This window comes from Mus caroli, chromosome 3, assembly GCF_900094665.2.
Source record: "Mus caroli chromosome 3, CAROLI_EIJ_v1.1, whole genome shotgun sequence".
NCBI lineage: Eukaryota > Metazoa > Chordata > Mammalia > Rodentia > Muridae > Mus > Mus caroli.
In genome coordinates, this window is record NC_034572.1 from 22,628,362 (window position 1) to 22,643,161 (window position 14,800).

General features: G+C 45.5%; 1 protein-coding gene across 8 annotated transcripts in view; it reads right to left on the reverse strand.

Annotated features, from left to right (window-relative positions):
- Positions 1–14,800, reverse strand: part of Fndc3b (fibronectin type III domain containing 3B) — a 294,093-nt gene that overhangs the window by 69,995 nt on the left and 209,298 nt on the right. For all 8 annotated transcript variants that reach the window (XM_029475085.1, XM_029475079.1, XM_021157455.2 and 5 more), the window contains exons 8-11: positions 13,467–13,618; positions 10,843–10,902; positions 4,235–4,373; positions 1,423–1,476 (exon numbers count right to left, since the gene is read on the reverse strand). In XM_029475085.1, the coding sequence (XP_029330945.1) occupies positions 1,423–1,476; positions 4,235–4,373; positions 10,843–10,902; positions 13,467–13,618 (405 nt within the window). The remainder of the gene's footprint in view (positions 1–1,422; positions 1,477–4,234; positions 4,374–10,842; positions 10,903–13,466; positions 13,619–14,800) is intronic.

Consider the following 14,800-nt stretch of genomic DNA (forward strand, 5'->3'; position numbering starts at 1 on the left):
CATGCTTGTGATGTCAGCACTGGGGAGGCAGGCATGCTTGTGATGTCAGCACTGGGGAGGCAGGCATGCTTGTGATGTCAGCACTGGGGAGGCAGAAATGTTTGTGATGTCAGTACTGGGCAGGCAGAGATGCTTGTGATGTCAGCACTGGGGAGGCAGGCAGGTGGATCTCAGGGCTCTGACAGACAGCCAGTTTAGCCTAATTGGCAAGTCCAGGACAAGGAGACACTGCCTCTAAAAGCAGGTTGATGGTTCCAAAGGAACAGTACCCGAGGTTGGTGTCCAGATTAGCACACAAGTACACACACACATGAACATGTATGCATACACACGTAGACACATATGCACAAATTAGATACATACACACAGATGCAGACACACGCATACAGGTACAAGCCCTCTGAGATCTTAAATACCTTCATTAAACTCCTATTCCTCCTCACAGAGGAGGGAGGATGGAGAGGGAGTGGGGAGGAGTGGGGAGGAGTGGGGAGGAGTGGGGATGTTCTTGAATGTTCAGGGGTCAGCCAAGGGCTACACCAGTGGTTCCATTGTCCAATAAAACCATTTTATAATGGACAATTCTGGAAAGCCAGAGATTTCACCTCACCATAACTGTGGGCCGTTTGTAGGGATTCCAAGGCTGCTGTGGTTGCTGTCTTTGTTACTCAAGTCTGTTAGGGTGCAACCCAGATGGAAATACACTCACAGAAAGTGATGAAGGTCCCGTCTATCGCTTTAAAATGCCATCTTTAACTATTTCATCCACGTAACATGCTCCACTTTAACAGCTCCCCATACCTGATAAGTAATGTCTTTGCTTATGCAAACATTCTGAATTTTTAATCTCTTCAAACTTACATCACAGAGATTAGTTAAAAATTTCCCAATTTTTCACATTTTGTATTTTTTAAGTCCTTAGCCCCTTGTACCCAAGCACAGACAGGGAGAATACGGCAATGAATGAATCAATACACAGAGATCAGGATGGTTTCATCCACAGAGACTCAGTCAGACGTGGTATGAACGAGACTCCATGTGCTGTTCCACTCTGACAGACACAAAGCAGGCCACCCTGTACCACTCCAAACAAGAAAAGCAAGGCCAAGCCAAGCAAAGGCTGCTTCGCAAGCACCAGGTTCTGACTTATCAAAACCATCTATGCAGTGCAGATGAAACAGCCCAGCTGCTAGCACAAATTAACGCCTGCGGAGGCAGTGGGAAATCGGAACAGATAAGACCTGCCTATTCCCAGTAGTACTGCTTGCATGTAAGCAGGTAAATTTATTTCAACACACAATTCACTGTACAGCCACAATCCAACTGCTTCTCCATAGTCAACAGCTAGAGTCAAATGTGTGTACTAAGGTTGCACTTCTTCAAAAGGGCGTTTTACACGGACGAGTGTGGAAGGAGGCTTACCTCATCCCATTCTAAAAGGTAGCTGGTGATTTTTGAACCATTGTCAATTGGAGCCTAAAAAAAGAAAATAATGAAATGAGATTGGAGAAAGCTGTTTAGAGACAAGCTAGCAACTTAGACAGAGGCTGTCCCCTCAGAGGGGGCACCAGCAGCTGCCACAGGCCTTGGGAGACACAATTACCTATTAACTTTAAGAAAGGCCTCCCCACCGGCAGGCCCCCCATGGATAGTAAAATACACCCACTTCCGCCTCTACCCACACTCCTGCCCCTGTGTGCCCTGCTTCCTCTGGGATAAAGCTTTGACCAGTCACTTTAAGTTCAGGTATGGCAAAAGACAAAAGGCCTGCTGTGCTGCAGAAGCCACTGGGGCCTGGGAACAGGCACAGTCCTGCCTGAAACTTCCCTGCACAGCGTTGGGGCTCCTTTTGTTCTACATTTTCCTTTAGGATCAGAAAGCCCGGCTGGGGCATTAAGTACCCACTCTATCCCCTCTGCCCCACCCTGCCCACGCACCAAAAAGTAATTAAAAAAAAAAAAGGAAAAATTACATCCTCTGGATAGACTGCCGGAGGGTACTGCTATTTACATGTTAGCAAAGGGGGGCTTCATCATTTCCTGTGCTCATAAAACAAAGCTGATACCAAGGTCACTGAGCAGATAAGGGATCAACAAGGCAACTAGGACCTTCCTAGAAAAGAACACTTAACAGACCCTGAGCTGTCAGAAGGGATGACCAGGTGGGGGTCCTGGTAGCAAGTTCTAGAAAGACAAATAAGAGGCAAGCTGTAAGAGCTTGTCTTGTCTCAAAACATGCTTGGGTTTGGCTCTTCCTCAGAGAGAGAGGAGGCGAGGGAACTGCTGGGCACCCTTGCACACAGACAGAAACCCAGATTCTCACTGTTGCAAGTGAATCCCAGCTTAACTGTCGGCTTGCCAATGGTCTGCTGTTGGCTGTTTAATATCAACATGGGTTTTCTTGTTCCAAGAATGAAGACATATGACGGAGACTATACTAATCACCCACTAACCTACCCAGTTTTATAAGAAGCTCTCAGCAAACAACACCTATTACTTTATCACAATCAAACATCATCAAGGCTCTGTAAGTGCCACAGGTCCCTAGATACTCTCATCCTCCTTCCTGCTAGGCCAGCTTGCAGACTGCTTGCAACGAGTCCAGAAGTTTGGAGTTTTGGTGGGTCTAGCCCAGACGACAGGGTACAGATGTATGTGAAATTTTAAGTAACTGGCAAAGCTTTCAGGAGAATCCAATTCTATGAAAAGAGCTACAAGAACCACAGCTCATGACTGGCTGCCCTTCATTTGCCGGCCTGGGAATAGCTTGCCCACTGCCATTCTCAAAATTCCCAGGGTGGGAGCTTTGGGTCACGGTCTTCTCCCATGTCATTGCTGACTCACAGGACAACAGAAGTTCTTTGGCTCTCAGTTTTCTGTGGAGTTCAGAACAGAAAGCTGCCAGAGACAGTCTCTGGTGTGCATGCCTTTACTCAGTTCCCTGGGAGTACATTTAAATAGAAGTTGGGCTGAATCCAGGACCATAGTTATGTTTTCAGACAACTGAATGGAACAAGAAGGTATCTCTGTTCCCGAATGACCTCTCTGGAAGCTGCTGGTCCCCCTGAGACCTGAATGCCACCCAAGCAGAGAGCATAGACATTTCAGTGATTCCCAACTTTAAGTTTGTAAGACCCCGGGGTCCCTCTGGTAATCTTCAGATTTCTTGTATTTTATCAAAAGCAATAGGTTTTAGTTCTTTCCTTTGGAAAAGCGAGGTTTATATTAGCGTCGGTGAGCGTCTCTTTAAATGGATAGATATCTGCCGAGGCATTGAGCAATGATGATGACCAGTTGGGTGCTAAAACTCTGAAAAGGTGGGAGATCACTGACCTGTATTATCCCTGGCAGCCGGGAAGGAAAATAAAAAAGTTCAGATTCTAAGCCAGTTCAACCTTTTTCCTTTGTCCCACTAACACAGTCCATGTCAGCCACTGACTCTGAGCACATGGCCACCCAGCAGGGTGCAGAGAAGCCTGGCTACGCTGCTCCTCTCTCCCAAGCCCCCTCACCCCTCCACACTCCGGAACCATAAGCCTCCGGAACCAACATCTATCTGACGTGTTCTAACTACATTTTAAGATATCAAGACACAGAAATAATAAGGATTGTAAAGGGTGATAATGACCATCTATTTTCATGAGAACAGGAACCGGTGAATAGCAGGTTAAAGGCATACTTTAAAGGAAGAGCCCACCCTAGGACCACGCTAGACGATGGTTATTTTTAGACAGTATACTAAATCACTACATAGAGTTCAGGCTGTTAAAAATAGGAATCTTGATTGAGCTAATGACTAATTAGTGAAAATTAATGAAATCTTAATAGAGTATAGGACACAATATATTCTGGGACGCTTTAACTATATTTCAGCTTAGGACGAAGGCAAAAGAACTCAAACCTACTTTATCTCTAAAGCCTCAAACTACATTCTGAAGTTTACAAAATTTGCAAAAATGAACTAAAGCAGTAGAAAATGGAGGTGTTTTAAGTATTTCTATCACTTGTGATACATTGAGAGACAGATTTACCAAGGTCCTGAGAAGGTGCCCACACCTGGCAGATCCTTCCTTCTACCTCTTCTGCTTGGCTTGTACGGGAATGGCAATTACTGATGCATCCTAACCAGGTTCACACACTGATTACACAGGAAGCCATGCCTCATTGCAAAATGGAATATTTGAAAGGGCCACTGCCTGCCGTGAGTATTATTTTTGGCACTTTGAACTACCCACCTTCCACTGCAGGGTAAGTGAACTTTTGCTCCTGTGTGCCAGCTTGGGAGGGAAGGGACATTCTGGTGCGCAGCTATGGGTGGTGAAGCTGACTGGCTCGGAGCAGGATCCCTTGACAGAATTGTACACGGCATATACCCTGCAAAGGAAACAGACAGGGTGAGCATCGACACCTGAGACCCGCGAACAAGCTTCTGATCTCTGCCTCATCCACAGGCTTCATGGCTGAGCCAAGCGCCTTACCTAAGAGCACACTGTGGCCTTGCCCTGACCTAGCCCTGGGCAACTACAGGGACAACCATCTCATTAGGTATTCCATTCACTGAGTCCCCTCTCGGTCCCACTGCAATGGAGGTAAGTCTGCTGACTGGAGAAGAACGTTCTACCTAAGAAAGAGACCTTCAGTCCCAGAATAGCTTCCATACATACATCCTGAAAACCAACAGGCTTGACTTGGCCGTCTAGGAAGACATAAGAAGTACACTAGTAGGTGTGAGTGGGTGTGAGTGAAACGTGACATGGTGTACTGACCGGAGTGCATAGGCTGCAGAGAACGTACAGAGGAACAACTCGATAGGTGACACCTCAGAACTGTTCAGGCATAGTGTACGCTGAGCTAAAAATACAGGTGTTCTACCCTAGAAACCTGCTGGCTACTGCCAAATGCATCTCTCTCCAATTCAACAAAGCCAGGGTTCCCACACAGTGCATCTGCATGCCTACTTAATGTCCGGACGCAGCACCAAGATTAAAGCTTTTCTCTCTGCACTCTGAAGCACTTGGCTCAGCAGTCACACGTGCCTGACTGTAGGGTCAAAAAACAAAAAACAAAAAACAAAAAGGCAACAGGAGAATGCGTCCTGTATTTGTGTCATCATAGCATGAGGCAAATGAATGGTACTGATTGTGACGATGCTCCTGCCCGGCCCAGCCAGGTGGAGCAAAGGCTGCCTGCCCTGTGCACACAGTTGAGGAGGGATGTGAAGGGCCAAACCGGCACGGCAGTGATCCAGCGAGATCACTGGTGTGTCAGGATAGACTCAAATGAACCGTACTTTGTTCCAGACAGGGTCAGGCTCAAGCTTACATTTTATTATATCAGAATTCCCCAGCTGAAGTCTTAATGGTTGTACTTAGACCAGGATACACGTGTGCTGTGGGAAAGGGACCTGATGTCTTTAAATACAAGAGCCACTTACACATTTTAGGATGAGACTAAGATCATCACAAAGGGGGACAATGAGATCCTGAGCACAGCAGTATATGCCTCTGATTCTGTCACGGAGCAATCTGAGTTTGGAGGTGCCTTGGGCTACTGTCCTCGTGATGCTCCTGGTCAACTTAGCACAAGCTGGAGCCATTTGAGAAGAGGGAGGGAGCCTCAGAGAGAAAATCCTTCCATCAGACAAGCCTGTGGGGCATTTGCTTGACTGAAGATTAATGTGGGAGGTCTCCACAAATTAATAAAAGCTCACTATGGGCACTGCCATTCTTGGGTAGGTGGTTCCTCCATGGTGTAAGAAAACAGGCTGAGCAATCCAGGAAGTGCAAACCATAAGCAGCCTTCGCCATGGCCTCTGCTCTGCTCCTACGTCATGGTTCCTACTTCCAGGTTGTTGTCTTAGCCCTGCCTTGACTTCCCTCAGTGATGGAGAGTATCCTAAGAGTTGTACCAGCCAAACGTACGAAGCAGGGGCTCCAAGAATTTCATCCATAGGTTTGCAGCTTCTTCCCACACGTCTGGGACATCCCAGGAGCCACAGTCTCCGGTAAGCAAGAGCTATTTCATAACTGCACTCTGGGCTGGGCAACTAGGCTTTTGGGAATGCCTCAAAATATCAGTTTTCTGGGAAATATCATTCCGTGATGTCACTTCTGGGCAGCTTCTTGGACAAACTACGCCTGGTGGTGACTGGAAAAGTGCCACTAGGTTGGTCATGGGCTCGCTCCGCTTTATCACTTCCATCCCTGACAGAGCTACGGCTGACAGAAACAGTGTTCTTCTGGTTTTAAGCAAAGATCCAATTTATTTTTAAAAAGGCTTTAATATACCTTGAAGCACAGTAATAAAGGGTCAAAGACAGCAATGGCAGCTGTCCATACCCTACAGTGGGCACAGGCTTCGCACGAGCCAGTCTCTAATGCCGAAGTCCTGGCTTCCCATAGTAAAAATCATCTTAGTAACATTGTTAACTTCATAAACCTGTCAACTAAAGGAGGAAGACACTCTGAGAAAAGCCCATGGCAACATTTGTAGATATGTAAATATCTAATATGTAGATATGTAAATATCTAATATGTAGATATGTAAATATCTAATAGTTAAGCATAAGTATTTTAAAAAGCATTTATTTATGTGACTCACTTTTTTCCTTTAAAATAATTAACGTATAGGTGAGGTATGTACTGGTGTGTGCATCTGCACATGTGTGAGTGTGTGTGCAGAAGCCAGGGCAAGCTTGGTGTCTGTCCTCTGCTATCTATCTGCCTTATATTTGAGACAGAGTCTCTCGTTGGCCTGAAGCTCAGCCACCAGGCTGGGCTGGCTAGCTGGCAGTGAGGCCGGGGATCTGCTGTCAGGGCCTCAGCACTGAGCTACCAAGCACAGGCGATGAGGGCTGGCTTTCCAACGTGTGTTCTGGGGATCATGCTGATGCCCTTATTCACTGAACCATCCCTCTAGAAAAAATGGGATTTCCTCCCTCACATCCTAGCATACAGTCTCGGTGTCTTTCCCCTTCTCTTCAGCTTCCCTCAACAACAGACCAGACTTCACTTAAATGTTTTTATACAACACACAACATTATTTCCCTAGTGGAAGTACTAATTACACTTTAATAATTATAAATTGATTATTTTTAAAACATTCTATCAGTTAATCATAATGATTAAGTCAACAATAATCTAAGAAAAGACCTAAGTTTTACAAATCAATGCATACATTATACGTAAAGGTCTTTTTTTCTTCAATCACATAACAACAATAACAGCAGCAGCAGCAACAACAACAACGAAAGAAGTTAGGACCTGTTTCTGCCCAGGCAACCGAGACCAAGCACCAGGCAGCTCCACAACGGGGAGCCGGCTACTTCTAAAGACAGGCTATATGTCAGTAGAGTCATGGACAACCAATGCAGCAGGGGAGGGAGTGGAAAGAGAGGTACCACCCGAGGATATCAGACAATCTGTGGACAGGATAAAACCTGAGCAGAGAAATCAAAGGAAAGCTGAGGGCCAATGAAAGGCGACGGGAACAGGGAAGGTAAGGGGCCGATGGGAGCAAAGCACAGTGGAGAAGGAGGAAACTGTCAAACAAAGCCCAGCATCGTCCACAGAAGCTATGGAAACACAGCAATTGGAACAAAGAAACGGGGAGGCCTAATGCCACTTCAGAGCACAGTTTAACAACGGAATGTTTACGTGCCGAGACTTCTGTAGGTCTTAATCAAAATGTCTAGTATTAAGAACTGGAAGGGCCTATGGTATAGCCCCCTCATTGGTTGAGTGCTTGGCCTCCATGGCATGCACTAGGTATGACAGCACACACATGCACTTGGGAGGTGGAGGCTGGAAGAGCAGAGTTCAGGGTCATCTCTAGCTTCAGAGACCCTTTCACACACACACAAAAAAAATATATCAACAGGAAGGGGCAAATACTGTTCTGAGAAATATCCCAGTTGTCTAGTTAGCTCCGTGGGCTTGGATCAGGGTGACATACCTAAATTCTTAGTAAAAGGGGCAATGGGCTTAGCTGCTCCTTTTGTGGCTGCCGGATGACACACGTCTTCCACAGCAAGTGGTATTTTTTTCAGCTCACTGTGGTCTAACAGGCGACTGCTGAATTTATGATTAACACTTGCATTTTGAGAACTTTGAAAGTTCTCTGCATTATTACAGAACATTACAGACATCCACACTTGATCAAAATGCAGAGAGCAGGAGATCACGTAATGCCCAGGCCCAGCTGAGAGGCTACAGCACAGGGCACGCACCTGAGGGTAAGGATCAGCTCAGAAGGGAAGGGTCGGGGAGACAGTGAGAGCCACAGGGACAGGACGTTACCCAGAAGAATGTCACCTAGAAACGTCAAGGAAGCCACACCCATTCAGACTCAGAACATGGCTCCCTAAAGAAGACTGGAGCAAGGATGGCACCAATAGACATGCTGACGTGGAAGGCGAAAGCTCCACACAAGTCAACCCTAGACAAAGCCCTGCGGGCAGGCAAGGGATGCTGAGAGAGAGATGGAGAACAGTCTTCCTCAGGAAAGAACTGTCCACGTGGTTATCAAACAGTCAGCCCTGAAAACACACACACAATACAAGCAACATTACATGGACAAAGCAGGTTTTGTGTGTATGTATGTATATACAGGTTTGATATACAATACACGTGTGTGTACAATGGATGTATATGGGAGGGACTGGAAGGTAGAAAGGGAAGGGAGAAATGATGTGATTATAATTAAAAAAAAAAACCCTACTATTATAAAAAGACCCAGAGGTCAAATATTCTCCATGCTTCCTTTGTATTGAGAGAAACAAGAGACAGGACAGTAATAAAAAGGGCAGATTCATCACAACATTCAAGTTTCTTGAGAAGAACATTGTAAGACATCAAGGAGCAGGAAATTAACAAACTAACCCTTTAGTACAGCACTGACAATGGCCTTAGAACACGGAGCAAAGGAAACGTGTGCTAGCCAAGAGACGACTGCATTTCCATGGCTGCTTTGCAGGTTAACGGTTTCCATTTCAACTGACCATGAGAAAAATGGTTAAACAGTTTCTTTTATCATCTTAGCTTTACAAAGTATATGCACTTGTGTGATGTTTAAAGTATTTGCGTGGAAGCTAAATAATTCAAATCACAAGGTTCTGGTTTAAGCCGCAGCGACTCCTGCAGTAGGGTTCATGTGCTCCATATACCTGCCAGGTATGCGCTCACTGTGATGACATGAACTAGCCAAGTTTAGAGCACATGTACCTCTGACAAGCACACCGAAACCTCACTCCTGTTCTCTTTTTTCTACTTGAAATAGGGTCTCAGAATTGCCAGGCTGGCCGCCAACTCCCCACACAGCCCAGGATGGCCCTGACCTCCTGTGTCTTCTCCACCTATCCTTCTCAAGTGCTGGGGTTGCACATGTAACTCCATGCTTCCTCCCTACGCCTTCACACTTGATTGACTAGTAGATCAACCTCCGTGGGTGTGCATGTAAGTGTGCAGGGATGCACGAACATGCAGTCGGAGGACACCTCTGGGAGGCAGGGTTCTCCTTCCAGCATGTGGGATGAATACAGGTTGGAAGGTCTGGCAACAAATGCTTTACCCTGTGCCATCATAATTGCATGGCTTCTGGTAAAGAGAAGCTGTCACAGAACTTTTACTGATGTTGAAGTGAAAGCATTCGATTTATGGCAGAACTGGACTGCAACTCCAGCCGCTTACTTTGTCTTCAACCCACAAGGGCTTCTGTGTTCAGGATTAACCTCTGGAAAGGATACAAGTGTATTCAAGCTGTGTCTTTAAAACACAGCTGTAAACACAAACACCCAGACAACGACATTTTTTGCTGCACGTGAAAACTAGATAAAATAAACTACATTTAGATATCGGCCTAGCTGGAACGGATGGATGTCCCATTAAATACTGAGACGGACTCCACAGTGATTTGGATCACAGGATGACCGGGCATTCTCCTGCTTGCTAGGGTCACAGTATGGGTCTCAGAAAAACCACAGAGGCATTCCAACTATAGGGCGCTCTGCAAAGGCTACTGTTCGCTCAGAGGGGGTTTACTCACATCAGAGGTAAGTCCATAGCTGTGTTATTTGACTATTTCAGAATCTCCTGGCTTTGAAGACCCAAACTGTCCTCACACAGGAAGGTGGGCTTCTGTCATTGGGACTGAACATGTAGGTTTCACTATCAAGTCTCTATGGTTAAAATAAAACAAAACTCGCTTGATGGATATGTATGTATGTATGCATGCATGTATGTATATATGTATGTATACACATACACACACGCACATACACACACCAACAGAAAGAAAATAGATGCTAAAGCACACCATCTAATAGACCTTAGAAGCCCTTATAAAATTATTATTGGTGTGTGTGTGTCAGAGATGGGTGCTGGGTGCCTTCATTGCTCTCCACCTTATTCTCTGAGACAAGGTAGTTCACTGAACTTGGAGCTGACCTACTGAGCCTGAAGTCCACTGATCAGTGTAGATGGGTTAGTCAGCAAGCCCTAGGGACCCTCCTGCCCTGCCTCTCCAGCACTGGGATTACAGGTGCCTGCTGCTGAGCCTCTGCACTGCTGCTGGACACTGAGCTCAGACATTCATGTCATTTTACGGACTGAGCGATTTCCTCAGCCCCAAAATTATATTTTAAAATAAAAGTGCTGTTCAGGACACCTCCGTTTTGGTCCCAGAAGCAGTCCTGGGTCCTCAAAACTGCTATGCTCTGTGTACAGTAGGTGAACAAGTGACCACAACTTGGCATTCACACCTTCCATGAGGGAAGTGGTATTCAACACCAGCGTTTGAAGAAGACACGGGATACACAGCGTCGACCTTTGCTCTGGCGCTAACTCACCTCACATGGTAATCCGTGGCAGGCCTGAGATCTTTCAGGTTACACTCCAACTCTTCTCCACTGGAAAACAAAGCCTTTGTTAGTTTAATATTGGTCTCAATGGCAAAGCGGCTTTGGGAGTAGGCTTCATAGTCAGTCACAGTTATTTAAATACTACTATGTCTGCATTCACCAAAACGCAGATGTCAACCTGATTTGGTTGGTTTTGGTTTCTGTTGTGGTTTTAAATTGCAAATCAGACTCCTTTGATGACATCACTAAAATCAACTAAACAACAAAGTCATTTAAATTATAAAAATTTAAACTGTCTTATGACTTCCAAGACATAAAAGCAAATGTGTATACAAGTAGATCTGTAGGTCAGCACACCATCTGCATGGCAGAGGGACCCCAGTCTTTCCTGGCAGGAACCCTGGAGAAGCTCTCAGCATAGGACTACCCTGGTGAACTCACAGCCTATCCCAGTCCCCCAAGACATAGCTCTCGGACCAAAGGGGAAACTGAGCCTCAGCCTAATGGCGAAGAAGCAGCCCGTACAAAGTAAGACAGGCTCTGTTAAATCACAACACAAAGGCCAGGCGAGGTGGCACACACCTGGAATCCAGAACTCTGGATGCTGGGGTAGGAGTATCATAAACTCAAAAACAGCCAAGAGGACCACACAGCCAAACTGTCCCTTAAATTTTTTTAAAGATGGAGGCTTTGCATGTGCCCATAACTTATTTTTCATTCTTCAAAATGATTAAATGGCACACTAAAGAGACCAAACTAAGTTCATTATCTGACCCTAGCCTGAGGGATAAAAGACAAGGTCATGGTTTTCAAAATAAGAGATATGTTCTTCACAATAGAGAGCCATCCAGTCAGCTGGCAAAACTGGAGTCAGGACAAGTTACATGAACATTCTGTGGCAAACTTCATGTTTACAAAAAACTGCAATGTGGTTATCTACAAAAACATTCTTGGGCTCAGAAAACATCCTGAACCACTAAACACTTGGTGGTAAAGGGCTGCAAAGTTTTATAAAAAGAAATGTATAGAAAACAGTAAATACACACTTAGCATCATAACAGGGTAAAGGGTCAGCGACAGAAAGATAACTGCAGACTACACCTGGAATGCGCTCACCAGTACACCCAAAGCTGGGTGTGTCTGAACGTCTCCCAAATAAAGTTGCTGTAAATTTCAAAACAGAAGCTATGTCCACCCCTAGTGCACAGCTGTGCAGCCTGAGCAGCTACGTCCATCCCTAGTGTGTAGCTGTGCAGCTTGGCCTGCATCACAACCTGAAGTATTTTGTTACCTGCTAAACTAGACCAACATAGGAAAACAGCAGTCATTGAGAGTTTTAGCATTTCTTGGAGAAGAGTACCCTAAAGAATTAAGAAATCATGCCAGCTGAAGTTGAGGGGCAAGGACTCCCTTCTAGCAGAGCCAGGTTTCCAACCTTCAGCAGCAGGCTGCCTGGTGTTGCCTACCTAGTTCCTTGGGATAGTGGTGTATACTTGTACTGAGGTTGAGGGATGAGAATCCCTAAGTACAAGAATTCTTGACCAGCCTGGTCAGCAAAGCCACACACTTGACTGTCTCTAATTTCTGAGTGACAGGGTGGAGGCTCTATATTTTTCCAATCTGTCTCTAATTGTATTTTTTTCTTCCCAAAATAAAAATTATTTAGAGCCTATGCACCAAGCTGGGGTTTTATTCCAAACAGAGAAGGCAATCTCTTGCAAAGGGGTGATGACATGGTCTCTGGTGTGCTCTGGTGTAGCTCTGTAGGGAAGAGGTTTGATGGTGCCAGGGTAAGAGCAGGTACCACTGCAGGGACCAGGGCAGAGTCACCAGAGCAGAGTGGGAGGGAAAGTTCAGCATGGGGCCAGTTCTTGTCTCTTTTTCTCTTTACTAGCCCACGAATTCACTCACTGGGGTAGCACACCATGAGTGTAGAACAGGAAGAGGGCAAAGTGCTCCACACTGATGAGATGTAGACCAGGAAGAGTGAGACACGAGTGGGGTCTGTGTGAGCCAGTGACCTTGCTGAACAGTCCAACAAGGCTACTCACAGGGAGGGCCACCAAGTAGTACAACCAAAGCTTGCTTTCCGATTTCCTGCTCTGCAAACTTGAGCTGTACAAAGGAAAAAGGACTTGACTCTAGCTTTTTTGTTTTATTTTATCATAGTTAGAAAACAGGTATAAATCCCCAGACCAGCTAATATGTGGGACTCCATAAAACAGGGGCTGATCTCTTCCTCTGTGCACTCAACTTGGAACCACTATTGACAGTTTTTGTCCTGAAAGACCTTGGTAAAAAATGTTTATTAATACTTACTGTATTGACAACTAGCATGTAATCAAGAGATTCACTTCACCATACAGCCCTGTGTTACTGATTTATAATTAATAATTACTTGGACAAAATTCATTAGTTCCTGACATTATAATTACTTTCTCCAGGGCTGAGAATTGAATCCAGGGTTGCATGCACACTAGGCTGATGAGCTGGCTCCTTAGCCCTGTGATTACCAATGTTTAAGAGAAAATTTGCATCATTTGAATTTCCCATTTTTTCTCTTCAGTGATACAATTTAGTAGTAAAGAAAACCACGTGAAAACACACTCCACCTGTAAATGATCTTGTATTTCCCATCTCGCCCTTTGTCAGATAAGGCGACCTCATAGCTGTAAGGGAAGGAAAGACCACCATGGGGTCCACAGGACAGTCCAACAGGGGGTGCCCAAGACAGCACAACTGTTCTTGCCTGGATATTAGACACCTGAAAAAAGAAGGGGGGCGTGTGTTAAAAAGTGTCCAACTGCATTCCTCCTTGTGCCTGACAATTTCAGGTAAACAATGGCACTTTCTAGAAGCCTTACAGCTTTGCTGTGTGTTGAGTTATCCCATGAAGGTAACACCAGCTCCATCGAGACCCATGGTCCTGTAGATCTCCAGGAGAAATCAGAAGCAAGGACCAGGCTGACCGGAGCTTTCCTTTCTCCACTGCCCATGTTTATCCAGTTATTGTCGCCTCTGCTTACGACGTCACCTGAACAAAGGACCTGGAAGAGCAAGAGCTCCCAGTCTCCACTCACCACTGCTGAGTCTGCTCTAGCTACACGCTCTCCTCGGGCATGTCTGGACACTCCTGCTGCTCTAGCACAGGTCTAGCCTTGGCTTCTTTCCCTGCCTGGTCTCAGCTGCCCTGAGGCTCTCCAAGTTGTTTCCCCAACTCAACTCTGTTCCTAGAGAAACCCAACCTGGTGCATAAGCCTTAATCCTGTAATGCAAATCTAACAATGAGTCTGTCGAGCCAATTTTCTAAAGACTGTTTATTGCAACCTGGTTCCTAGTCTGGATAACTCATTAAAGTGAAAGGAGGAGTAAGACTCAATAACAGAAGCCAAAGCTTGGTGTTCACGCAGACTTTATAGTTGACTACGCCAGCTCTAGGTGGGGATGCATAAGGGATACAGACACTCACTCAGTGCCTATTGTTTTCTCCTATTTCTGCTACTATCTGATCAATATAGACTATGAAAATCTATATACTCAAAATAATTTAAAAGCACAGATGATGGGTAGGGAGATAAATTTCAAGCATCCTTTCTACTCTTGTTAATTATTCCAATATTTGTAGACATTCCTTCATATAATTTCTGTTCTATACAGACGTAACACCATGGCACAGTTAGCCAGACCTTAAAGACCCCTGGTGGACCTCAGTTCACTGCTGAGTAGCCTCAAAGTGCCACACTTACCACCACACCTCTGTGCTCTGTGGAACCTAGGGGGAACTGCTAATCCCACCCCTATCCTTTGCCAAGCTCCCCTGTCAGACTGTGGCACTTTCTGAGGGCACAGACTAAGTCACAGTCACTGGTGATCAGTGGCTGTGGAATAAATGTTTGCTGAATAAAACCTGAGTCAGAGGGAATGCAGCACATCAGTTTCTGACAGA